The following is a 26,815-nucleotide window of genomic DNA, read 5'->3' as shown; positions in this document are numbered from 1 at the left end:
CATAGGCTACTAAATTGGCAAATGAGATGGCAGTCTGTTTGAGATCTAGAATGTTGCGCAGCGGTGTGGCACATTTGACGCTCTTGAACAGTCAATCCGAAGCAGCTGTTTCCGAACGGCTTCCACTTTATGTTTTGATTCGGTCAGCTGATATTCTGATAGCTAGCTTGGTAAAGCTTTGCATGTAAAACCACAGACACTCAATTAGCATTATAACGTTTGCCCTTGACCAGCTACTAGTATTTACTCACATTCGTTTTCTATCAAACCCGTGGAAGCTAACACAGTGCTGATGATGTCGTAAGAAGAGCTGTTAAGCAACTCAAGGTAGCGACAGTAGCGTAGACAACCGTAGCGTTTTTTTTGCTAGCTAGCTAACTAATTTTAGTCCAGTTGACCTTGTATTGGCACTAAACCAATATTAGCGATGTCTTGTTAGTTGGTGCTTTTCTTTGTTTAGAAGGCTGTCATGCTAAGGTCACAGGAGTGTAGGCTTCATACAAGTTGATATTTTGGCTAAAGCTGGCCTGCTTAGATAGCTAGCTAGTTAGCTACCTAACTAGCTAGTAATTTTATCCAGTTATCAAGACTAGCTATAGCCCAAAGGCCAGCATATGGCGATATTGAAACGGCTCAATATTGCCATCTGTCATCTGCCGGTCTTTGGGCTAGACTAGCTATATAGTTAGACAGGTCATATGTTGATAGTGTTTCTAAATTTTCCCAGTTAACCCAATTTGCATGGTTTTGTTAACTACATTGTGGTGACACTAGTCACTCTGCTGCAGCATGTGGTCAACCAAGGATATCTACAGTTTCAACCCCAGTTTATGTGTGTGTACTGTGTACGTGTGGGTGTTCCTACAGGATGGAGAGTCAGGAGTCATCCTGTTCCTTAGCAACACCAGAGAGAAGCACCAACCCTCCAGAGCCAGTCAGGTCCTCGACCCCCAAACACAGGAAGTCACCTAAGAGACGACGGGAGGAGAAGAGGTCCCAATGCCATCATCAGGATGACCAGGAACACCTGTTACTGCCCGACAGCGAGCAACGCAGGTTGCCGGGCCAACACGAACACTCCGAGCCCTCTGGGTCTTCGACGGCGGAGATGGCAGAGACCTCCCCTAAAAGGTGTGTGTCTGAGAGACGCATGTAGCCTGGGACAGTAGTCTCTTTCAGTAGCTGCTTGGTGTGCTGTCTTGTCTATAGGATTTGTCAAGACAGCACAAAAAGATCTGGGACCAGGCTAACATGAGACTACTGGGACAATAATGCCATTATAGCAAAAGTACTGCCTTAGGGTAGCTAGCTGGACATGCTGTAGTCACAGTAATGTCTTAGGGTAGCTAGTTGGACATGCTGTAGTCTCACAGTGATTACTTGCAACCTTTTAGATTAGGTTAGGAGTGACTGACACTCTCTGTCTGACTCTCTGTCTGACTCTCTGTCTGACTCTCTGTCTGACTCTCTGTCTGACTGTCTGTCTGATTCTGTCTGTCTGTCTGATTCTCTCTCTCTCTGTCTGTCTGTCTGGCTGACTCTCTCTGTCTGTCTGTCTGACTGTCCTCATTTCTACCTTCTACAGGAGAGCTCACTTTCTCCATGGACCTTATCCTGCCACTCACTTTGGACCCAAAGCCTGTATTCTTCCTAACCCAACCTCAGTCATGTAAGTCATTGGTGTGTGAAGTTCATTGCACGTACAGTACAAACTGAATGGGATCTGGAATGTGTTTCCCTCGCTGTCTTTGTTATTTTAATTATGTAATTTGGCATTGAATCCTTTACCTAACTGTCCTAGTATCAGGAGGTAAGATGATCATTAAGGACAGGGCTGTGATTGGGTAGTATTGTCCTATGAACCGGTACTGTGAGTCAGGACCAGGGGCGGTGTGTTCATTAGGGCGATATGGGCGACGCACTGCCAAACGGGAAAAGGAAGGGATTTTTTTTCTAATCAATTATATCACGGCAACAGTAGTTATCAGTGTTCTAATCTAGACGTCTGATCTGCCACTAAATGTCCAATCAGGCTAAAGTCGTGCTTCAAATGGCCCCGCCCCTTTTGGGGCGATTTCAGTCAGGTTGAAAATCGCCCAGGAGTCTCTCATAGACTATCATGTAAAATCTTTTTTTTTCTAATATCAGAGCTTTCAATACAATCTCTATGGGTTTCTGAGGGCTTGCACTTACGCGCTTTCGTCATACGTAACATAACCATGAACGTAACTAAGAAAAGAGCGGGTAGCAGCGTCAATCAATTCACGTACTACTATCAAGATGGCTAATGTTCAGTGCAACTCGATTGTCTCTTTGAAAGAAGTTCACATCAAAGACCATTCAAAACGAGCTACTGGAGTGTATGCTAGCGGTCATGAGGGAACATATTGTGGAGGAGGTGAAGTCGGCGAACTTCGTAGCTATCCAAGCTGACGAGACCACGGACGTTTCTACACAGACACAGCTGGTGCTTGTGCTGAGGTACATAGATAGCAACCACAAAGTGCAGGAGCGCTTTTTTGAGTTCCTTCCCATCTCGGAATCAACCTCGGTCTCAATCGCCAGTGTGCTTTTGGAGAGACTGAACTGTCTTTTTGCCGACGACGAGAAAGTCAAACTGTGGTGCACTGGCACTGTACCAGGTTCTCATGAGCTACAACCTCCAGGAGACGTTCTCTGAGACTGTGACTCTGTTGAACATCCTCATAACTACTCCCATGACAACAGCTGAAGCTGAGAGATGTTTCTCAACTTTGACACGAGTTAAGACATTCCTGCGAAATTCAATGGGCCAGGAACGTCTGAATGCACTGGCCATCCTTTCCATGGAGAGGGAACTAGTCCTCAGCATGCCTGATTTCAATGAGAAAGTCATTGACCGCTTTGCTGCATTGAAAGAGAGAAGAGAACAGTTTCAGTACAAGTAATGTAGCCTCTCTCTCTCTTTGTCCCTCCCTGTCTGTCTCTTTAACACACACACGCCCAAATCAGTTCACAGTTGATGTTGTTTAAAATAGTTATTTTTCATTTAAAAAAAAGTAAAAAAAATAAAATAATCTGTTCATGTTCATTTTTACAAATCTATACAATTGGCCAGAATATGGTTGTTCATATTTACAAATCTATACAATTGGCCAGAATATGGTTGTTCATTTTTACAAAGCCATACAGATAGCTGTGTTTACCTTTTCTAGAAATTATTTTCAAATTCTGTTTTCAGGCAAAATGTCTCACTGTTCATTTTCACAAATCTATACAAGAGGGCAGAATATGGAAGTCTATAAAAATTTCTTATTACCAATAACTTGCATCAATGTTTTCAGTAGCCTCTATCAAAAGCTACTGCTTGCTTGTTGTGAATTATGCTCAGGTGCACATATTTCCAATTCAACCATGAGGCAAAAAATGTGGTAAAAGCTCTTGTTGATCCTGCAATCTGAACAAATACCAAGATGCTGTATTTTCAGCTGATATTTCATTTGTTTATGGAAATGCATATTGTTTATGCAGTGTTGAGGAATGTGAAAGAACACCCTTGATTATTTTTACTGTGATAACTTATTTTGCTTTTGTAAGCCAACACTTTTGAGATCAGTCAATAAATGCTTCTGGCATTGATTTATATGCTGCCCCTGTCTTCATGTTGTTGCTGGACATATCTTTTTTTAAAATGTGTGTAGGTCACCTAAATCATCAGAAAAATTGCCCCCCCTGAGAATTTTTTCAGGAGCCGCCACTGGTCAGGACACACAGGGTGCTTGGTTGCAGAGGGTCTAGCCTTAGGCTGTTGTGGTGACCTATTACCGCCACACCGGCTGTCATGAGTCATGACCGCAGTAAAATTCCACGTGACCGTTGAGTCACGATAATCTCCTTTTATGCACTCAGGACATGCGTTGGTTGTACCCAACTGGCTAACGGCCATCAGGTCGCTAACGGCCTGGTACTCAGCGCTCTATTGTCCCTCTAACCACTCTGACATCAATGCAAATGCAAACAAAAATCACATCAAACACTTATCATCAAAACAGTATCATGCTTTTAAAAACTTACCTCACTGTGATTGATCAATTTGAAGAAAGAAGTTCAACAACAGGTTGAAACTGAGTGTAAAACATGGTTGTTGTGGATGTTGTTTCAAAGCCTAAACAATGAAATGGACAGCGCTTTCTAAGGTGATGATTCATTCAAAACACCCATACTATTAGAGCTTATGCAGAGGCCTATATATGAGCCCAAGCCCCCCCCCCCCCCAAAAAGCCCTGAATTAAAATAATGATTGTGCCATTGTACAATACATAGCCTATATATTACGCAAGGCAGAAAAAAAGACAGATTTAAGATGTCTTTGGTACATAATTGGTCTAGCCTATACTCCAAAATTAAACTAATTCTAGTAATGGCCTTTGAGTGTGGACTGTATTATTATGCATGCCGGATGGACTGGTTACCTTATGCCATAGGGCATTTTTCATATTTTTATAATTGATAGGCTGACACATTACCTTTTTAGCTTTAGAATATCTCACCACTGTGCGTTTCCATCTCCTCTCTCTCTCCTTCCGTTCTCCAGCGTGCAGAGAGAGAGAGAGGGGCTGTCAACAGTTTAATGAAATATGTTTAGTTGTGGAAACATGTTACTATCGATGTTCCCGAACAGATTTAGCTTGGTTTCCCAAATTAAGCACTGGGTAGCTGCAAGAACAGGGTTGGAGAGCCCCATGGCATACAGAGTTTGGGTGGAATATCACCTGTCGCACAGCGAGAGGCTGCATGCTCCTACCCAGCATGATTGAAAAACGAACTGGGGGGGAAAGCGGCCTCCATTCACTATTTGAGTGCATACGGAGGACATGTATTTTCCCCCATGCCCCTCTTCCTGCACATTTCATAATGGGCCATTCTAAATCAAAACTAATTTTACATATTAGTAAAGACAACATTAAATTGAGAATAGTCTGATGGGTGAAAATATGATCACTTGAGAGAACAGCTGTGCAGCCTGAGGCAAGGAACAGAGCACAAGCTTCTTTTTTTTTGTGACTTTCTCAAATCGTCAATAGCCTATAGTCACATCATGCAGCCCATATACACTGGACAAAAATATAAAGGCAACATGTAAAGTGTTGGTCCCATGTTTCATGAGATGAAGTAAAAGATCCCAGAAATGTTCCAATATTATTTCTCTCAAATTTTGTGCACAAATTTGTTTACATCCCTGTTTGTGAGCATTTCTCCTTTGCCAAGATAATCCATCCACCTGACAGGTGTGGCATATCAAGAAGCTGATTAAACAGCATGATCATTACACAGGTGCACCTTGTTCTGGGGACAATAAAAGACCACTCTAAAATTTGCAGTTTTGTCACACAACACAATGCCACAGATGTCTCAAGTTTTGAGGGAGCGTGCAGTTGGCATGCTGACTGCAGGAATGTCCACCAGAGCTGTTCCCAGATAACAGGACAGTTACAACCTGAGTAAATCCTGCTCATTGCTCATGGATCGCTCCAGCGCTCCACGTCCTTTCCAACCACTCCGCTCCGCGCTCACAAAAAAAGTAATAAATGCCGCTCCAAATTCACTCCATTAATTAAAATCACAATTTAACCAACACCCATCTATTTTTGTGACTACCTGGACCTACCATTTGGTTTTGAAGTATTGAAACCAAACCATATGGATTTGAATGAAAAGTATTTGAATATACAGTGCATTTGGAAAGTATTCAGACACCTTCCCCTTTTCCACATTTTGTTACGTTAATAATAATAATAATAATATGCCATTTAGCAGATGCTTTTATCCAAAGCGACTTAGTCATGTGTGCATACATTTTTAATTATTATTATCATTATTATTTATTCTGGGGAAGGGTACCAAAACATTTCTGCAGCATTGACAGTCCCCAAGACCACAGTGGCCTCCATCATTCTTAAATGGAAGAAGTTTGGAACCACCAAGACTCTTCCTAGAGCTGGCCGCCTGGCCATACTGGTCATGGTCTGAGAGTCTTTAGGTGCCTTTTGGCAAACTCCAAGTGGGCTGTCATGTGCCTTTTTTACTGACGAGTGGCTTCCGTCTGGCCACTCTACCATAAAGGCCTGATTGGTGGAGTGCTGCAGAGATGGATGGCCTTCTGGAAGGTTCTCCCCTTTCCACAATGGAACTCTGGCGCTCTGTCAGAGTGACAATCGGGTTCTTGGTCACCTCCCTGACCAAGACCCTTCTCCCCCGATTGCTCAGTTTGGCCGGGCGGCCAGTTCTAGGAAGAGTCTTGGTGGTTCCAACATTCTTCCATTCAAGAATGATGTAGCCACTGTTTTCTTGCGGACCTTCAATGCTGCAGAAATGTTTTCGTACCCTTCCCCATATCTGTGCCTCGACACAATCCTGTCTCGGAGTTCTACGGAGAATTCCTTCGACATCATGGCTTGGTTTTTGCTTTGACATGCACTGTCAACTGTGGGACCTTATATAGACAGGTGTGTGCCTTTCCAAATCATGTCCAATCAATTGAATTTACCACAGGTGGACTCCAAGTTGTTGAAACATCTCAAGGATGATCAATGGAAACAGGATGCACCTGAGTTCAATTTCGAGTCTCATAGCAAAGGGTCTGAATACTTATGTAAATAAGGTATTTCAGTTTATTTGTAATACTTTTTTATGTTATTCTAAAAATCTGTTTAAACTTTGTCGTTATGGGGTATTGTGTGTGTGTGTGTGTGTGTGTGTAGATTGATGAGGAAAAAATAATAATTTAATCAATTTTAGAATAAGGCTGTAACGTAACAAGGTGGAAAAACAAGGGGCCCCGTGTAGCTCAGTTGGTAGAGCATGGCGCTTGCAACGCCAGGGTTGTGGGTTCGATTCCCACAGGGGGGCCAGTATGAAGAAAATAATAATAAAGAAATAAAATGTATGCACTCACCCGTTGGGCCACTCTTCCCAGGCAGAGATGCAGAGTTGGTTATTTTATTTTTCTATAGGTAGGTTTTTTCTTAAAGGTTTTTAGGCAAAATAACCCAAACAAAACGGAAAGCTTCTTGAACAGGAAGTTTACATTCTGTCAAACATGTTATTGTTATATGTCATGGATCCTATGGAGGGAGGCAAAGGGCAACAGTCTGGTTTCAGTCACTGATAAGGTAGGACAGCTGTGGAGTCGGGAGGAGTGAGGATTTCGGCCCGAGGTCAGATGAAGTGAGAAGGAACAGTTCTATTGCACATAAATATACTTCCACGCCCACCTCCTTCCTTTCTGTTAGCATGTGCATGTAGTAAGTACACCATCATGCTTTCGGGATACGTGTCTTTTCAGATTCCACAGTGATTCTTTAGTTGTGGACACTACATCACCACACTCCCTCTCTTGGTCTCGGTCCTCATCTTTGTAAGTCACCTTGATTTAGCACCTGTGTGTTTTATCAGTTTCTTTATGAAAATATTTAGCAAACTCCATGACAGTAGCTTAAGCAAGGGGCTATTAGCAGCACACAAGTAGACTACAATGCATGCTGGGCCGGGCATGCCCTGAGCTCGTGAAGTGAGCTCTACTGGAGCGAAATTGGAGCCGGTGAGAAGGCCGACCCTCCAGCCTTCGGGAATCTCGCTCCGCGCTACAGTTAAATTGGGCACGCTCCTCGCTCCGCTCACATACTCTGCTACTGGCCCGCTGAAGAAGTGTGCTCTTCACGGGGTGAATCTTGGTTTCAACTGTACCGGGCAGATGGCAGACAGTGTATATGGCATCATGTGGGAGTGCTGGTTGGTGATGTCAACGTTGTGAACAGAGTGCCCCATGGTGGCGGCGGGGTTATGGTATGGGCAGGCGTAAGCTACGGACAACGAACACAATTGCATTTTATCGATGGCAATTTGAATGCACAGAGATACCGTGACGAGATCCTGAGGCCCATTGTCGTGCCATTCATCCGCTGCCATCACCTCATATTTCAGCATGATAATGCACGGCCCCATGTCACAAGGATCTGTACACAATTCCTGGAAGCTGAAAATGGCCCAGTTCTTCTATGGCCTGCATGCTCACCAGACGTGTCACCCATTGAGCATGTTTCTGATGCTCTGGATCGAGGTGTACGACAGCGTGATCCAGCTCCCGACAATATCCAGCAACTTCGCACAGCCATTGAAGAGGAGTGGGGCAACCTTCTACAGGCCACAATCAACAGCCTGATCAACTCTATGTGAATAAGATGTGTTGCGCTGCATGAGACAAATGGTGATCACACCAGATACTGGCTGGTTTTCTGATCCACGCTTCTACTTTTTTTTTTTTTTTTTAAAGGTATCTGTGACCAACTGATGCATATCTGTATTCCCAGTCATGTGGAATCCATAGATTAGGACCTAATGAATTTATTTCAATTTACTGATTTCCTTATGAACTATAACTCAGTAAAATCGTTGAAATTGTTGTATGTTGCGTTTTTATTTTTGTTCAGTGTATGTTTTGATTTCTAAGACATTCTTAGGTTTGTATCATTCACAACTAAAGTTGCCAAATAACTCTAAATCTCGCGTATAGGACCTGTTTCAAGTGATGACTTTTACGCTCAACATAGCCACTTCATATGCGTACTCTCTCTGGAATAGAAAAAAATATCCTTTGTATTTTATTCAGCTAAGTTCAATTATATTCTTCTCTGTAGCTCAGCTGGTAGAGCACGGCGCTTGTAACGCCAAGGTAGTGGGTTCGATCCCCGGGACCACCCATACACAAAAAAAATAAAATGTATGCACGCATGACTGTAAGTCGCTTTGGATAAAAGCGTCTGCTAAATGGCATATATTACTATAAAATCATATAATATACTAATAATGGCACAGATTAATAAGCATATCTTGTCTGCTAAATGAACTAGTCTACATCCTAGGCTGCCATTGGCATGGCGCATAGCCAGATAACTCATATTCTGTTCTTCTGAAATACATTTTCTTCATATCATGATGTTTCTTTAGACCTGCCTAAAATAATGGATTTATTGTGATGGTGGATATTAAATGTATATGTTCCAAAAGCGCGCATTAGCTGCTTGTATGAAGGAGGCTTGTATGTGTGGAAGCCTCGAGATGCTGAACTTGCTTATATTAACGGTCAATTACCATGAGACAGGCAGGCTTTTGCATGACAATACCCACCCTACACACACACACATACACACACACACACACACACACACACACACACACACACACACACACACTGTCCATCTACACAGTAAAGATAAATAATCCACCCTGGGATCTGGTGAGACTGACTAGCTGTGGAGTTTGGACTTTGTTATCTAATTCTGTATTTACAATGTTAATGAATGACTGTTTAGAACAGCCTCCATTTTTTTTGAAAATGAGGGATTCTTTTCAGCGCAACCACCGGACTTCGTGTAAATGGTAAAAATAAGGAAATTCAAGACTAGATCTAAAAATGTCTTTTTGGTAAAGCGGTATGTGGAATCGGCCTATGGACGTGTGTGTAGCTACACTGTTCTGTGCCTGATGTTGTGAGGCGAACTGTAAAATGTGTAGGTAAATGTAGGTAACTTTTTTTTTAATGAAGTTTGATTTGATGGTCTGGTGCGTGGGTTTGTGTTGTGTTGTCGTCCTCAGGCACATCCAGGATCCGGCCAGTCAGCGCCTGACGTGGAACAAACCTCCAGTCAACGTTCTGGTCATCAGGAAGATACGAGACGAGAGCCTGGTGGAACCGTTCAAAGAACTCTGCCGCTTCCTTGTTGAGGTACTGTATCGTAGAGATGAAGTGAGTGTGTGTGTCTGCTTGCACGTTGTTGTTTATGATGTGTTCAACCAGTTTGAATAGGAACTATGTATATTATCAATGGTAGAACTATAGAAATCAATGCAGTTTTAGAAATATCTCTCTTGGTGGAAGCATGCAGTCAGAATGTAATGAAAGCATTCATTTTGTAGTCTTTTGCTTGTCTCATACATGCTGCGCTATGATGATATCAGACTGTTCAGTCCTAATCAGTTCTACTGGGTACCTGCCAGGGTTGGCGTTTTCAATTCGGTATCGAGGAAGTGAAGTGACATTCCAGGTCCATGTTTTCCAGGAGAAGCAGATGATGGTGTATGTGGAGAGGAGGGTTGTGGCTGACGTCTCCCTCACTACGGACGAGACCTTCGCCTCAATCCGAAACCAACTCTGTACCTTCAGAGAAGGTAACAAACACCCATAACATCCACCCAGCAGTGTGTCAGATCCATTCCTCTCCAGCCAAACGGTCCCAGTAAACGTGTGTGTGTTGGGTTACACGGCTACAACATATAGTTATACTGAAAGCCTGACCTCCTGACCTGTGTTTCCTATCCAGGTTATGATGACATCTCTCACTGTATTGACCTCATCATATGTCTGGGAGGAGACGGGACTCTACTCTACGCCTCCTCTCTCTTCCAGGTACCCACTAACACATACAGTACACCAGGGGTTGGCAACCCTGTTCCTGGGCAACCCTGTTCCTGGGCAACCCTGTTCCTGGGCAACCCTGTTCCTGGGCAACCCTGTTCATGGAATGCCTCAGGTACTGCAGGATTTTGTTCCAACTAGGCATCACAGCTGACCGACTGAGCTAATTGATCAGTTCAGTGATTGCCTAAATTCAACAACACCTGGTCTTCCAGGTCAGTTAAACCAAAAACATGACGTTCCTGCGGCCCCCCAGGACCAGGGTTGCCTAGCCCTGCTCTGCAGTTTACTGGGGGCGGGGGTGGGGGCTCTCTATGTACTCAGAAACAGACCCAGTATAGCAGGGTTTTGCTCCAGCCCTGCTCTAACACAGTGGTTTCAAACTGTGGTTTTATTCGTTTCTTTTTTTTTTCTTTAATGGAACTCAGTCATGTTTAAACTTACTCTTGAAAGTTGTAATAGTAGAACGCACAAGGTGCAATTTCGAAATTGGGTTAGGGTTATGTGTTCCCCAACACTGGAAGGGAGGGGGGGGGGGAGGGTGCCCCGAGTGAAAAGGTTTGGGAACCCCTGAGTTATAGTATGCTCTAACACCTGCTGAATCTAACCAGAGTCTTGTACTTGTGTGGTTCAGGGCAGGCTGGCTGTGTGTGTTTGGTGATGAGTGGCTGTCTGGGTTCTGTCTGGGTTCTGTCTGGGTTCCGTCTGGGTTCTGTCTGGGTTCCGTCTGGGACAGTGTGTTTGGGTTAGTCGTCATCATTGTCTCCATGTTAATCTTCACCACCACCACCATCATCGTCACCACCATCATCATCATCGTACTTGGAACAGAACAGAATGACGTGAAGACGTGATGTTGAGTTGTCTGGTTTCATTGGCCAGACTTGTGTGCATCCCAAATGGCACCTCAGTCCCTACATAGCTCACTACTTTTTGAACAGGGCCCATAGGGGGACAGAGTTATTGTAATGGCTGAAATGGAATCAACATGACTTGGCTGAAATGGAATCAACATGACTTGGCTTCCATTCCAGCTACCTCAGCTGGTAGAGCACGGCGCTTGTAACGCCAAGGTAGTGGGTTCGATCCCCGGGACCACCCATACACAAAAAAAATGTATGCACGCATGACTGTAAGTCGCTTTGGATAAAAGCGTCTGCTAAATGGCATATTATATTATATTATTATAATGAGCCTGTCCTCCTATAGCTCCTCCCACCAGCCTCTTCTATCTGGAACAGGAAATGATGACAGATGCTTTATTCTCCGTCATATTTCCAGTACTTATAGCTACAATTACATTTGTCATTTAGTAGACGCTCTTATCCAGAGCTACTTACAGGAGCGATTAGGGTTAAGTGCCTTGCTCAAGGGCACATCGACCAACGGTCTTAACCGCTAGGCTACCTACCGCCCTATGTTTTTCTCTCTTCTCTTTCTCTCTCTCCCCGTCCATCTCTCTCTCTCTCAGGGCAGTGTTCCTCCAGTTATGGCGTTCCACCTGGGTTCTCTGGGTTTTCTGACACCGTTCAAGTTTGAATCATACAAGACAGAGGTGGCTAAAGTATTTGAAGGTAGAGGATTCCTTTCAAATTAAAATAAATAGTGCTGTCAATCAGTGATATATCTGCCAGTTCATGATCTGATGGATGTCTTTGTGTGTCTGTCTGTCTGTCTGTCTGTGTGTGTTTACCTGTGTGTGTGTGTGTGTGTGTGTGTGTGTGTGTGTGTGTGTGTATTTACCTGTGTGTATCCGTATGTGTACCAGGTAATGCAGCCATCACGCTGCGTAGTCGTCTGAAGGTGAAGGTGGTGAAAGACATGCTCCAGAGGACAGGCCAGCCAGGCCAGCAGCAGTACCAGGGGACCGGGGCCCTGGGGTCTGGGGCCCTGGGGTCTGGGGGCCTGGGGTCTGGGGGCCTGGGGTCTGGGGCCCTGGGGTCTGGGGCCCTGGGGTCTGGGGCCCTGGGGTCTGGGGCCCTGGGGTCTGGGGGCCTGGGGTCTGGGGCCCTGGGGTCTGGGGGCCTGGGGTCTGGGGCCCTGGGGTCTGGGGCCCTGGGGTCTGGGGCCCTGGAGTCTGGGGCCCTGGGGTCTGGGGCCCTGGGGTCTGGGGGCATGGGCCAACCTGGGGGCCACACCGGGGGCCAGCCAGACACAGAGCACAACGGTCTGCTGCAACATGGACACACCAACAGCGAGGCCGGGAAGGTTACCCTACAGATGCAGGTGAGACTGACTCCCTAACCCCAAGCTCCTAACCCTTAGGCACTAAGCACTAACCCCTTGTCCCTACTCCCTAGCAGAGCTCGAAGTTAAGGGCGTCCCGTCGTCCCGGGGACGATAAAAAAATGTCTGGTACGGTTCAAAACAGACGTTGGGACAGGTGCGGGACAATAGGCCAGAAAAATATAAAATGGATACAACAGTGGTTCCATACTAAAATGTTTAAACACAAAGACGAGGTTGATGAAACAGAATCACAACATTTAGCTTAAAAGTTGTTAAACTATGAATAATTCACATCACAAGCTCCAGCAATGTGTTCACTTGTCTCGGCCATATGTTCCAAAATACTATTACGAGAACGCCATTCTCAAACGAGCACCTGACGTGAGCGGTTTTTATAACGCGACAGAGATGGATATACAGCCTATTGACAGAAATGTAGAGGGAATATCTGAAGATGCAACAATAGGATTGTGCTTTACTGCCTTTGGACAGTAGAAGAAGAAATACTGGTTTCAACGGCATATCAGGAAATCTTCGCTTTTTGTCTATGGTGGGATTTTGGCTGAAGGCTATTAAAAACAAGGTAAGACGTCCAGGTTTCAAACAATGACATGGCTGGCTTGGCATTGCATATGTAATTATTTAGGTTAATGAAATGTATAATATTAAAATATCATTCCAATGTTGGGCAAATAGGCCTATTAGAATGGACATTTGACTCTCTCCCAGCCTGTCTGCGGCCCGGAGTTGCTGTGGCATTTGCGTTGTCTATTGGCTATGGCTAGATACTATGGTATTCTAGAGAATATGGTTGTATCTCCCTGACCTGAACCGATGTGCACAGGCATAAAATGTTGTTTCATTTACTTGAAACGGAAGTCTACTGAAGTGAGACTCTGTCCTAGTTCCTTGGCTATTTACATTGTTTTGTTTACAAGCTAGGTTGTTTTTCAATGTTTGAGTTTCAACTGCTAGGGAAGAGAAAGCAGATACTAGTCAGACTCTCAATCTCACACATGACTGGAATCGCATTACCATGGTAACCTCCCGCCCTTAAAGGGGCAGGTAAAAATGTTTGTCTCATCTGTGATGTTTTGGTTAAAAAAAGGAAATTAAACAATATACCACATTTACTTCTGACTAGTAATACATGTATTGTTTTATGAACATTACAAAGCATGCTCATCTGTTTTTTCTGTGTTTTGTTGGTGTAATTTTAGCAAAATAAATATTTTGGGCTGGTAAGAAATCTTTAGTGGCGGTACATTCTTTAATCTACCGGCCACAGTGGCTGGTGTACCAAAAAGTACATTTTAGGTCCTGGCCGTTAGCAAGTGGCGGCGCTCAAAAAGGTCAAGGCGACCATTCTTCAGTGACTGAAGAGGGAGGGTGAAGCAGAGGAAATGGCTGGGGAACACACACACACACACACACACACACACCTGTTCTTTATTGTATACTGTTGTGTTATGTTCAGTGGCGATTTTAGCATGTAAATCTTGGTAGGGCAAACTCAACTTATAAAAAAATAAAATAAAAAATATCCATGCCAGCAAAGCCACAACACTAAACAATACATTAATTGCACTATAACGGTGACAAACGGTGCCCACAAACTGTTAGGGCCTCCATAAAGCTGTCCCAACAGCAGAGCTTTCTTTTCAGCACCATGGAGTGAATCCTTACCACTGCTACACCTGGCTATCAGCGGAGCCTTGTCTGGCAGCGAAACAGTTCATTCAGCCTCATTTACTGCCTTTTAAAAAAACCATAGCTGATATGGCTGACTTGCGTAAACAAGTGTGGTTTCTACTGACTCCTTGTGGATTTGTGTAAGTCGGTAAGATCCACATTCTCCTTCAGTCATAGCGAAGGCCAAAATGAGTTTTGAGTTTTGAACCCAAACAAATTACATTTTATGTTCAGTAAATTCATAATTTATTCCTATATCAGTAACTCTTAGCTCTCTACAGTGGGGAGAACAAGTATTTGATACACTGCCGATTTTGCAGGTTTTCCTACTTACAAAGCATGTAGAGGCCCGTCATTTTTTATCATAGGTACACTTCAACTGTGAGAGACGGAATCTAAAACAAAATTCCAGAAAATCACATTGTATGATTTTTTTAAAGTAATTAATTTGCATTTTATTGCATGACATAAGTATTTGATACATCAGAAAAGCAGAACTTAATATTTGGTACAGAAACCTTTGTTTGCAATTACAGAGATCATACGTTTCCTGTAGGTCTTGACCAGGTTTGCACACACTGCAGCAGGGATTTTGGCCCACTCCTCCATACAGACCTTCTCCAGATCCTTCAGGTTTCGGGGCTGTCGCTGGGCAATACGGACTTTCAGCTCCCTCCAAAGATTTTCTATTGGGTTCAGGTCTGGAGACTGGCTAGGCCACTCCAGGACCTTGAGATGCTTCTTACGGAGCCACTCCTTAGTTGCCCTGGCTGTGTGTTTCGGGTCGTTATCATGCTGGAAGACCCAGCCACGACCCATCTTCAATGCTCTTACTGAGGCAAGGAGGTTGTTGGCCATTATCTCGCGATACATGGCCCCATCCATCCTCCCATCAATACGGTGCAGTCGTCCTGTCCCCTTTGCAGAAAAGCATCCCCAAAGAATAATGTTTCCACCTCCATGTTTCACGGTTGGGATGGTGTTCTTGGGGTTGTACTCATCCTTCTTCTTCCTCCAAACACGGCGAGTGGAGTTTAGACCAAAAAGCTATATTTTTGTCTCATCAGACCACACGACCTTCTCCCATTCCTCCTCTGGATCATCCAGATGGTCATTGGCAAACTTCAGACGGGCCTGGACATGCGCTGGCTTGAGCAGGGGGACCTTGCGTGCGCTGCAGGATTTTAATCCATGATGGCATAGTGTGTTACTAATGGTTTTCTTTGAGACTGTGGTCCCAGCTCTCTTCAGGTCATTGACCAGGTCCTGCCGTGTAGTTCTGGGCTGATCCCTCACCTTCCTCATGATCATTGATGCCCCACGAGGTGAGATCTTGCATGGAGCCCTAGACCGAGGGTAATTAACCGTCATCTTGAACTACTTCCATTTTCTAATAATTGCGCCAACAGTTGTTGCCTTCTCACCAAGCTGCTTGCCTATTGTCCTGTAGCCCATCCCAGCCTTGTGCAGGTCTACAATTTTATCCCTGATGTCCTTACACAGCTCTCTGGTCTTGGCCATTGTGGAGAGGTTGGAGTCTGTTTGATTGAGTGTGTCAACATGTGTCTTTTATACAGGTAACGAGTTCAAACAGGTGCAGTTAATACAGGTAATGAGTGGAGAACAGGAGGGCTTCTTAAAGAAAAACTAACAGGTCTGTGAGAGCCGGAATTCTTACTGGTTGTTAGGTGATCAAATACTTATGTCATGCAATAAAATGCAAATTAATTACTTAAAAATCATACAATGTGATTTTCTGGATTTTTGTTTTAGATTCCGTCTCTCACAGTTGAAGTGTACCTATGATAAAAATTACAGACCTCTACATGCTTTGTAAGTAGGAAAACCTGCAAAATCGGCAGTGTATCAAATACTTGTTCTCCCCACTGTAAGTATAAGCTAGTGCAAGCAAGTGAGCTGCGACGAGGTAGGCCTATTCATTCAGCACTTTCAAAATGGACACCGACAGAGTTTCAGATGTTAGTTCAGATAAATTCAGCAAGATGTTGAGGCCTTATCTTTACCCTTCTTTAAGTTGAGAGAGAGGGAGAGACTCGGTTAACCCTACCATTTGAACTATTTTATTAGGCCTGTGTGGTCTAAAAAGGAAGGAAAATACAATCATGAGGATCCACGTTTATAGACAATATACCGATGCACAGACAGCCATTGCACAAACAAAACAACCCTCGCTATTATCAACTGGAATCAGATGGGTCTATTACTGAACTTTCTGTTGAAAATAAATATTTGAACGGGAAGAGACTGTCACTGGCAACCATGGTTACAGACCCTACAACATTATATAGTATCCCCTCCTCGTGGTTACAGACCCTACAACATTATATAGTATCCCCTCCTCGTGGTTACAGACCCAACAACATTATATAGTATCCCCTCCTCATGGTTACAGACCCTACAACATTATATAGTATCCCCTCCTCGTGGTTACAGACCCAACAACATTATATAGTATCCCCTCCTCATGGTTACAGACCCAACAACATTATATAGTATCCCCTCCTCGTGGTTACAGACCCAACAACATTATATAGTATCCCCTCCTCGTGGTTACAGACCCAACAACATTATATAGTATCCCCTCCTCGTGGTTACAGACCCAACAACATTATATAGTATCTCCTCTTCGTCAAGAAAAGCACATGAGCTAATTACAGTGAGGGGAAAAAAGTATTTGATCCCCTGCTGATTTTGTACGTTTGCCCACTGACAAAGAAATGATCAGTCTATAATTTTAATGGTAGGTTTATTTGAACAGTGAGAGACAGAATAACAACAAAAACATCCAGAAAAATACATGATGTTATAAATTGATTTGCATTTTAATGAGGGAAATAAGTATTTGACCCCCTCTCAATCAGAAAGATTTCTGGCTCCCAGGTGTCTTTTATACAGGTAACGAGTTGAGATTAGGAGCACACGCTTAAAGGGAGTGCTCCTAATCTCAGCTTGTTACCTGTATAAAAGACACCTGTCCACAGAAGCAATCAATCAATCAGATTCCAAACTCTCCACCATGGCCAAGACCAAAGAGCTCTCTAAGGATGTCAGGGACAAGATTGTAGACCTACACAAGGCTGGAATGGGCTACAAGACCATCGCCAAGCAGCTTGGTGAGAAGGTGACAACAGTTGGTGCGATTATTCGCAAATGGAAGAAACACAAAATAACTGTCAATCTCCCTCGGCCTGGGGCTCCATGCACGATCTCACCTCGTGGAGTTGCAATGATCATGAGAACGGAGAGGAATCAGCCCAGAACTACACGGGAGGATCTTGTCAATGATCTCAAGGCAGCTGGGACCATAGTCACCAAGAAAACAATTGGTAACACACTACGCCGTGAAGGACTGAAATACTGCAGCGCCCGCAAGGTCCCCCTGCTCAAGAAAGCACATATACAGGCCCGTCTGAAGTTTGCCAATGAACATCTGAATGATTCAGAGGAGAACTGGGTGAAAGTGTTGTGGTCAGATGAGACCAAAATCAAGGTCTTTGGCATCAACTCAACTCGCCGTGTTTGGAGGAGGAGGAATGCTGCCTATGACCCCAAGAACACCATCCCCACCGTCAAACATGGAGGTGGAAACATTATGCTAAGGGGAAAGGACAACTTCACCGGATCAAAGGGACGATGGACGGGGCCATGTACCGTCAAATCTTGGGTGAGAACCTCCTTCCCTCAGCCAGGGCATTGAAAATGGGTCGTGGATGGGTATTCCAGCATGACAATGACCCAAAACACACAGCCAAGGCAACAAAGGAGTGGCTCAAGAAGAAGCACATTAAGGTCCTGGAGTGGCCTAGCCAGTCTCCAGACCTTAATCCCATAGAAAATCTGTGGAGGGAGCTGAAGGTTCGAGTTGCCAAACGTCAGCCTCGAAACCTTAATGACTTGGAGAAGATCTGCAAAGAGGAGTGGGACAAAATCCCTCCTGAGATGTGTGCAAACCTGGTGGCCAACTACAAGAAACGTCTGACCTCTGTGATTGCCAACAAGGGTTTTGCCACCAAGTACTGAGTCATGTTTTGCAGAGGGGTCAAATACTTATTTCCCTCATTAAAATGCAAATCAATTTATAACATTTTTGACATGTGTTTTTCTGGATTTTTTGTTTGTTATTCTGTCTCTCACTGTTCAAATAAACCTACCATTAAAATTATAGACTGATCATTTCTTTGTCAGTGGGCAAACGTAGAAAATCAGCAGGGGATCAAATATGTTTTTTCCCTCACTGTAATTGTCGTGTGTGCAGTACTCTATATTTCAACCTAAGTAATTGTAGTGTGTGCAGTACAATATATATTTTGTACCATTGAGAACTTTGGTCTAATTCCCTGACATCTGGATCTTCTCTGGAAAATCATTATTTTGGGGGGTTTAGTGCCAGAGCCCAGGTCTGGCAGTACTGCTCTAGCAGGTCCAGGCTCTGCTGTAGGCCATGTGCTGTGGGTGAAAGCAGGCATAGGTCATCTGTGAAGAGCAGGCATTTAACCTCTGAATTGTGGAGACTAACACCAGGGACTGAGGATTTTTCTAGAATAGTGGCCAATTCATTTATGTAAATATTGACGAGCGCGGACTGAGATTGCAACCCTGGCGAAGGCCCTGCTCCTGGTTAAAGAATTCTGTTATTTTCTTGCCAGTTTTGATGCTGCACGTATTGATTTAATTATGTAATGTTTTCCATAACTTTGTAGAACACTCCTCTATGCCAAATCAAATGCTTTTTGGAAGTCAATAAAGCAAGCATACATTTTGGTATTATTTTAGTGGACATGTTTATCTATCAGGATGTGTAGGGTGTAAATATGATTGGTCGTCCAGTGTTTTGGTATAAATCCAATTTGGCTTTTACTCAAGACATTGTGCTTTATTAAGGAAGTTTATAACTCTTACATTTATAATACTATAGAAAACCTTCCCCAGGTTACTGTTCACACAAATGCCTCTGGAATTGTTAGGGTCAAATTTTTCTCTGTTCTTAAAGATTGGGGTTATGAGTCCTTCATACCAGATGTCAGGGAAATAACCTACACTCAGGATCAATTTAAACAGTTTTGATATAGCCAATGGAAATGTTGCATTAGTGAATTTCAGCATCTCATTTAGGATGCCATCAGGTCCACATGCTTTTTAAAATGTGAAGTTTCTTATAGAGCTCCTGGTCAGTAATTGGGGTCCAATGGATTTTGATTGTCCTTTATAGCTTTTTCTAATCCAGTCAACTTCTCATGAATTTGGCATTGTTCATCGTTTCCATCAATTTGAACGGTGTTGTAGTGTTTTAAAATGGGTTGTCCATATGTCACCATTTTCTATCGCTAATTCCTCGATTTAAAATAAATATATATATATATTAAATTTTTTAATTTTTTGGGGGGTAGGTTTCCAATTTTGGCAGAAGTTGTTTGTGTTCATGGACTCCTCAATTAGTGTCAGTTGCTTGCTTACTGTGATTGTTTTGTTTCTGAGTATGTTTATAGAGTCTCACAGTAATTAAGACATCGTTCACTATTATTTGGGTCTCTGTGCTTTTGGTTTAATAGTGTTTTTTCCTGATAATTTTACAATCTGTAAAAAAAACAAATCTGTAGTCTTTTCTTTTTCTTCAGTTGTGCTTATTTTGCTGTTTGCCTGAATATATAGTTGTTTTTTACTGCAAGACTGAGTGGATGTGGTATCCAGAAAGTGTTTGGATTTTTTGGTTGCTTTCTGGTATTCTTCTGTGCTGTTTTGGGCCCATCTGTATGAATTGCTGATGTTGTACAGCTTACTGGGCTGTGAATGTGTGGTTGTTTCCATGTCTGTTCTTTTGAGGAACAAGGTCATTTGGCTGTGATTGGACAGAGGCGTTAGTGGCTTGACAGTGAATGAGCTGAGAGAGAAAGGGTCAGTGTGTGTAATCATATAGTCTACTGTGCTGTGGCCAAGAGGTGAGCAATGGGTGAATCTCTCCAAAGAGTCCCCTCGTAACCTACCATTGACAAAGTACAGACCCAGGCTTCGACAAAGCTGCAGCAGATCCCTTCCTTTTTTTATTGATGGTGCTGTCACTGTTGTTTCTATGGGGGAGATGAAGACAGTTAGAAACAGTATGGCCTGTAATAAAGCTGTCCCCTCGTGTGCTCGTTAGATCAGGTAGAGTTCCTGTGTGTGCATTTGGGTCCCCACAAATTAGCATATTTCCCAAGGTGCATTTTCCATGCAGAGATGTTTCCATCAAATTTTTTTGCGGATAAAAGGCTGTTTGTCATGACCTAGTGCACATAAAAATACATTTAGTGGTTAAATTCCCATGTACCGGATAAAACAATACAAGTTAAATGGTTTTCCATTGCATTTTCAACTCTGCTAATGGTTTTGTCACAAAACATTTTGCATTATATAGCGAATGTGCCCACTCCGGTATTGATGAGGGCCTGCAGATTCTCTCTAGGAGTCTCTACAGTCTGTTCTCTGTGCTGCAGCACCCTCTAGATGACGGACAGCTCCTTTACCATCTCCTCCTTTACAGTGGCTTGCGAAAGTATTCACTCCCCTTGGCATTTTTCCTATTTTGTTGCCTTACAACCTGGAATTAAAATGGATTTGTGTCATTTGATTTACACAACATGCCTACCACTTGATGCAAAATATGTTTTTTTGTGAAACAAACAAGAAATAAGACAAAAAAACAGAACTTGAGCCTGCATAACTATTCACCCCCCCAAAGTCAATACTTTGTAGAGCCACCTTTTGCAGCAATTACAGCTGCAAGTCTCTTGGGGTATGTCTCTATAAGCTTGGCACATCTAGCCACTGGGATTTTTGCCCATTCTTCAAGGCAAAACTGCTCCAGCTCCTTCAAGTTGGATGGGTTCCGCTGGTGTACAGCAATCTTTAAGTCATACCACAGATTCTCAATTGGATTGAGGTCTGGACTTTGACTAGGCCATTCCAAGACATTGAAATGTTTCCCCTTAAACCACTCGAGTGTTGCTTTAGCAGTATGCTTAGGGTCATTGTCCTGCTGGAAGGTGAACCTCCGTCCCAGTCTCAAATCTCTGGAAGACTGAAACCGGTTTCCCTCAAGAATTTCCCTGTATTTAGCGCCAACCATAATTCCTTCAAATCTGACCAGTTTCCCAGTCCCTGCCGATGGAAAAACATCCCCACAGCATGATGCTGCCACCACCATGCTTCACTGTGGGGATGGTGTTCTCGGGGTGATGAGAGGTGTTGGGTTTGCGCCAGACATGGCGTTTTCCTTGATGGCCAAAAAGCTCAATTTTAGTCTCATCTGACCAGAGTACCTTCTCCCATATGTTTGGGGAGCCTCTTTAAGCCATAGCTTTTTTCTGGCCACTCTTCCGTAAAGCCCAGCTCTGTGGAATGTACGGCTTAAAGTGGCCCTCTGGACAGATACTCCAATCTCCGCTGTGGAGCTTTGCAGCTCCTTCAGGGTTATCTTTGGTCTCTTTGTTGCCTTTCTGATTAATGCCCTCCTTGCCTGGTCTGTGAGTTTTGGTGGGCGGCCCTCTCTTGGCAGGTTTGTTGTGGTGCCATATTCTTTTAATTTTTTAATAATGGATTTAATGGTGCTCCGTGGGATGTTCAAAGTTTCTGATATTTTTTTATAACCCAACCCTGATCTGTACTTCTCCACAACTTTGTCCCTGACCTGTTTGGAGAGCTCCTTGGTCTTCATGGTGCCGCTTGCTTGTGCCCCTTGCTTAGTGGTGTTGCAGACTCTGGGGCCTTTCAGAACAGATGTGTATATATGTATTCCCTATCTTAGGTCAGTTAGGATCACCACTTTATTTTAAGAATGTGAAATGTCAGAATAATAGGAGAGAATGATTTATTTCAGCTTTTATTTCTTTCATCACATTCCCAGTGGGTCAGAAGTATACATACACTCAAATAGTATTTGGCAGCATTGCCTTTAAATTGTTTAACTTGGGTCAAGCGTTTCGGGTAGCCTTCCACAAGTTTCCCACAATAAGTTGGGTGAATTTTGGCCCATTCCTCCTGACAGAGCTGGTGTAACTGAGTCAGGTTTGTAGGCTTCCTTGCTCGCACACGCTTTTTCAGTTCTGCCCACACATTTTCTATAGGATTGAGGTCAGGGATTTGTGATGGCCACTCCAATACCTTCACTTTGTTGTCCTTAAGCCATTTTGCCACAACTTTGGAAGTATGCTTGTGGTCATTGTCCATTTGAAAGACCCATTTGCAACCAAGCTTGAACTTCCTGACTGATGTCTTGAGATGTTGCTTCAATATGTCCACATAATTTTCCTTCCTCATGATGCCATCTATTTTGTGAAGTGCACCAGGCCCTCCTGCAGCAAAGCACCCCCGCAGCATGATGCTGCCACCCCCGTGCTTCACGGTTGGGATGGCTCCAAATATAACGATGGTCATTATGGCCAAACAGTTCTATTTTTGTTTGCTCAGACCAGAGGACATTTCTCCAAAAAGTACGATCTTTGTCCCCATGTGCAGTTGCAAACCGTAGTCTGGCTTTTTTATGCCGGTTTTTGAACAGTGGCTTCTTCCTTGCTGAGCGGCCTTTCAGGTTATGTGGATATAGATACGTTTGTACCCGTTTCCTCCAGCATCTTCACAAGGTCCTTTGCTGTTGTTCTGGGATTGATTTGCACTTTTCACACCAAAGTACGTTCATCTCTAGGAGACAGAACGCGTCTCCTTCCTGAGCGGTATGATGGCTGCGTGGTCCCATGGTGTTTATACTTGCGTACTATTGTTTGTACAGATGAATGTGGTACCTTCAGGTGTTTGGGAATTGCTCCCAAGGATGAACCAGACCTGTGGAGGTCTACCATTTTTTTTCTGAGGTCTTTGCTGATTTCTTTTCATTTTCCCATGATGTCAAGCAAAGAGGCACTGAGTTTGAAGGTAGGCCTTGAAATACATCCACAGGTACACCTCCAATTCACTCAAATTATGTCAATTCGCCTATCAGAAGCTTCTAAAGCCATGACATTTTCTGGAATATTCCAAGCTGTTTAAAGGCAGAGTCAACTTAGTGTATGTAAACTTCTGACCCACTGGAATTGTGATACAGTGAATTATAAGTTAAATAATCTGTCTGTAAACAATTGTTGGAATTTTTTATATATATATATACTGAGATCATGTGACACTTAGATTGCACACAGGTGGACTTTATTTAACTAATTATGTGACTTCTGAAAGTAATTGGTTGCGCCAGATCTTATTTAGGGGCTTCATAGCAAAGGGGGAGAATACATATGCACGCACCACTTTTCCATTATTTATTTTGTAGAACAAGTTATTTTTTTAATTTCACTTCACCAATTTGGACTATTTTGTGTATGTCCATTACATGAAATCCAAATAAAAATTCATTTAAATTACAGGTTGTAATGCAACAAAATAGGAAAAATGCTAAGGTGGATGAATACTTTTGCAAGGCACTGTACCTGCACAGGTTCTCTCCTCATGGTTGCCTTTACTTTCTCAAGAGCTGTGGTAAGGTTCTCTCCTCATGGTTGCCTTTACTTCCTCGAGCTGTGGTAAGGTTCTCTCCTCATGGTTGCCTTTACTTCCTCAAGAGCTGTGGTAAGGTTCTCTCCTCATGGTGGCCTGTACCTCCTCAAGAGCTGTGGTAAGGTTCTCTCCTCATGGTGGCCTGTACCTCCTCAAGAGCTGTGGTAAGGTTCTCTCCTCATGGTGGCCTTTACTTCCTCAAGAGCTGTGGTAAGGTTCTCTCCTCATGGTGGCCTTTACTTCCTCAAGAGCTGTGGTAAGGTTATCTCCTCATGGTTGCCTTTACTTCCTCAAGAGCTGTGGTAAGGTTCTCTCCTCATGGTGACCTTTACTTCCTCAAGAGCTGTGGTAAGGTTCTCTCCTCATGGTTGCCTTTACTTCCTCAAGAGCTGTGGTAAGGTTCTCTCCTCATGGTGACCTTTACCACCTCAAGAGCTGTGGTGAGGCTCTCTCTCGGCTCCTGGACAGTGTTCTTCAGCTGGGTCCTGCATTGGTAGATCTGGTCCTGTAGAAGCTCTGTGTCTGGGCTGGAGGTGGTGTAGCTGGGGCACTGCTCCTTTAGCTCAGTAACCCATACCTGTAACAGAGCCGGCCCGTCTCTCAGCAGGCTGATGGTGGTGTGGTCTTGGCTCTGGTGGTCGTAGTCAGGCAGGGGGGAGGACAGAGCTGTTGTGTGGGTCTGGGCTCCTGCTGTTGGAGTGCCTGAGGTGAGGAGAGAGGTCGGGGTGCTGTCCTTGTCCTTTTTGGTTTCCGGTGTCTTCCTTAAGGTGAGGAAGTCCTGCACTCAGCCTCACTGCCCTGGACCATGACAGTGCCGTTCTGGCACACGTTTACCGTCAGAAACCGGTTTTCCTTTTCACTGTCCTCAGAAGTGTGGGTTTGCCTTCCCTTGCAGATGCCTTTCTTTGTCCTATAGCTGAAATGCCTGGTTACAGCTGTATGCCAAGCAGTAGTGGGGTCTGTGTAAAATAACAGGTTTGTAACCGTCCTGTTGTGTGAGCAGTCAGCAAGTTTATGGGTTCTCCCTCTGAATTCTGTGTTTAAAACTGATTCTTCCCTGATTTGATTTCTGCTGGTCTCTGCTGCTGCTTGTGCTGCTAGCGCTGCCTCGGTGGCCATGTTGCTATGGCTACCACCAGTAAACAGTTGGAGCTAGCTAGTAAGCTAATTGACACATTTGAATTTAGCTAGCTTAACAACGTGGTTTTTCATTGTCCAATGTTGACAAAGCAATGAATGGTTAGACAGGCCATCAAATACTATTTCACCAATCTCAGTTCATTAAACCATTATTCCTTGTTTCAAAACTATGCTGTTCAAAAAAACATACATACATTGTGTGTGTGTGTAGGTTCTGAATGAGGTGGTGGTGGACCGAGGCCCCTCCTCCTACTTGTCTAATGTTGACCTGTACCTAGACGGACGCCTCATCACCTCTGTACAGGGAGATGGTGAGTACAGGACACAACACAGTGGTGGCACCAACAAATACTCCTCTATCTTGAGCACCTCTCGATCTCTCCATCTATCTCCTCTTCTCTTCAGGTGTGATCGTGTCGACCCCTACAGGCAGCACAGCGTATGCAGCAGCAGCAGGAGCCTCAATGATCCATCCTAATGTCCCAGCCATCATGGTCACCCCCATCTGCCCACACTCCCTCTCCTTCAGACCTATAGTGGTGCCTGCTGGGGTCGAGCTGATGGTGAGAGTGTGGAGGAAAGGGGAGGGAAGGAACGGAGTGGGGTGGGGAGGGTGTCTGTCTGTCTGTCTGTCTTATGGCTGTGTTGAACTCTTCCCCTGGTCTGTCTCTCTGTCTGTCTGCAGATCACCCTCTCCCCTGATGCCAGGAACACTTGCTGGGTGTCGTTCGACGGTAGGAAGAGACAGGAGATCAGACATGGAGATTGGTAACTTCACTGTCCTTCACCTTACCACCATTTACTATAGTGTAATAGCTCCGACATACTAGCAGGTAGAATGTAAGATCTATGTTAGAACACTAATCAACCCTGATCCCCTCTCCTCTCCACCCCCCCTCTCCTCTCCACCCCCCCCTATCCTCTCCACCTCTCCTCTTCTCTCCCCTCCTCTCTCTCTTACCCTCACACTACTCTCCCCCTCTCCCCACCTCTCCCTCTTTCCACTCCTCTTACCTCCCCCTCCTCTTCTCACCTTCTCTTTCCTCACCTCTCCCTCTCTCTTCTCCTCTCCCCCTCCTCTCTCCCTGCAGTATAAAGATCACTACGTCGTGCTACCCAGTACCATCTATCTGTTGTCATGACCTGGTGTATGACTGGTTTGAGAGTCTGGCTCAGTGTCTGCATTGGAACGTCAGAAAGAAACAAGCTCGTCTGGCTGACCATGTCTCGGACTCCTCCGATACAGAGAACTGAACACACACACACACACACACACACACACACACACACACACACACACAGAAAGACAGGTACGCATGCACACTCACACACACATAGATGTACACAGAAACTGAAAACACACACAAGCACGTAAGCATATCTATCTATCTAGCTAGCTAGCTATACATACATACATACATACATACACATATACATACATATACACAGTCTTGTCAGGGAATTATACTAGAAAGCAGTCATATTCATGTTAAACAGGTTATGATGCTAACTGACTGTGATTTTCATGGGGCCACTGGCTGGATGATTCAGTTAACATGTAGCATTATATATTATTGTAGTTCTAATCATCCCTCTGTTTTAGTGTCAGTTACATTCCAAATAGTATGCTTGTCCCTTCAGATGACTAGAATAGATGGCTACAGGCCACACAGCTGATCTGGGAGAATGATGGCTGGGTATGTCCCAAAACGGTACCCTATTTCCCTATATAGGGCACTACTTTTGACCAGAGTCCTATGG

At 44.1% G+C, this 26,815-nt stretch overlaps 1 protein-coding gene across 1 annotated transcript; it reads left to right on the top strand.

Annotated features, from left to right (window-relative positions):
• The first annotated feature begins 97 nt into the window (after window positions 1–97).
• On the top strand, window positions 98–26,815 carry LOC311099036 (NAD kinase-like). The gene is made up of 13 exons (XM_084139637.1): window positions 98–327; window positions 868–1,131; window positions 1,586–1,669; window positions 9,634–9,763; window positions 10,098–10,206; window positions 10,359–10,444; window positions 11,925–12,027; window positions 12,222–12,348; window positions 12,592–12,679; window positions 25,266–25,365; window positions 25,460–25,617; window positions 25,740–25,822; window positions 26,146–26,815. The coding sequence occupies exons 2-13, from the start codon at window positions 869–871 to the stop codon at window positions 26,306–26,308; spliced, it is 1,494 nt and encodes a 497-aa protein (XP_083995763.1). The 5' UTR covers window positions 98–327; window position 868; the 3' UTR covers window positions 26,309–26,815.

This window comes from Coregonus lavaretus (assembly GCF_964263955.1).
Source record: "Coregonus lavaretus genome assembly, chromosome: 23".
NCBI lineage: Eukaryota > Metazoa > Chordata > Actinopteri > Salmoniformes > Salmonidae > Coregonus > Coregonus lavaretus.
The sequence above is the reverse complement of the archived record's forward strand: the minus strand, read 5'-3'. Positions and strand labels throughout refer to the sequence as shown.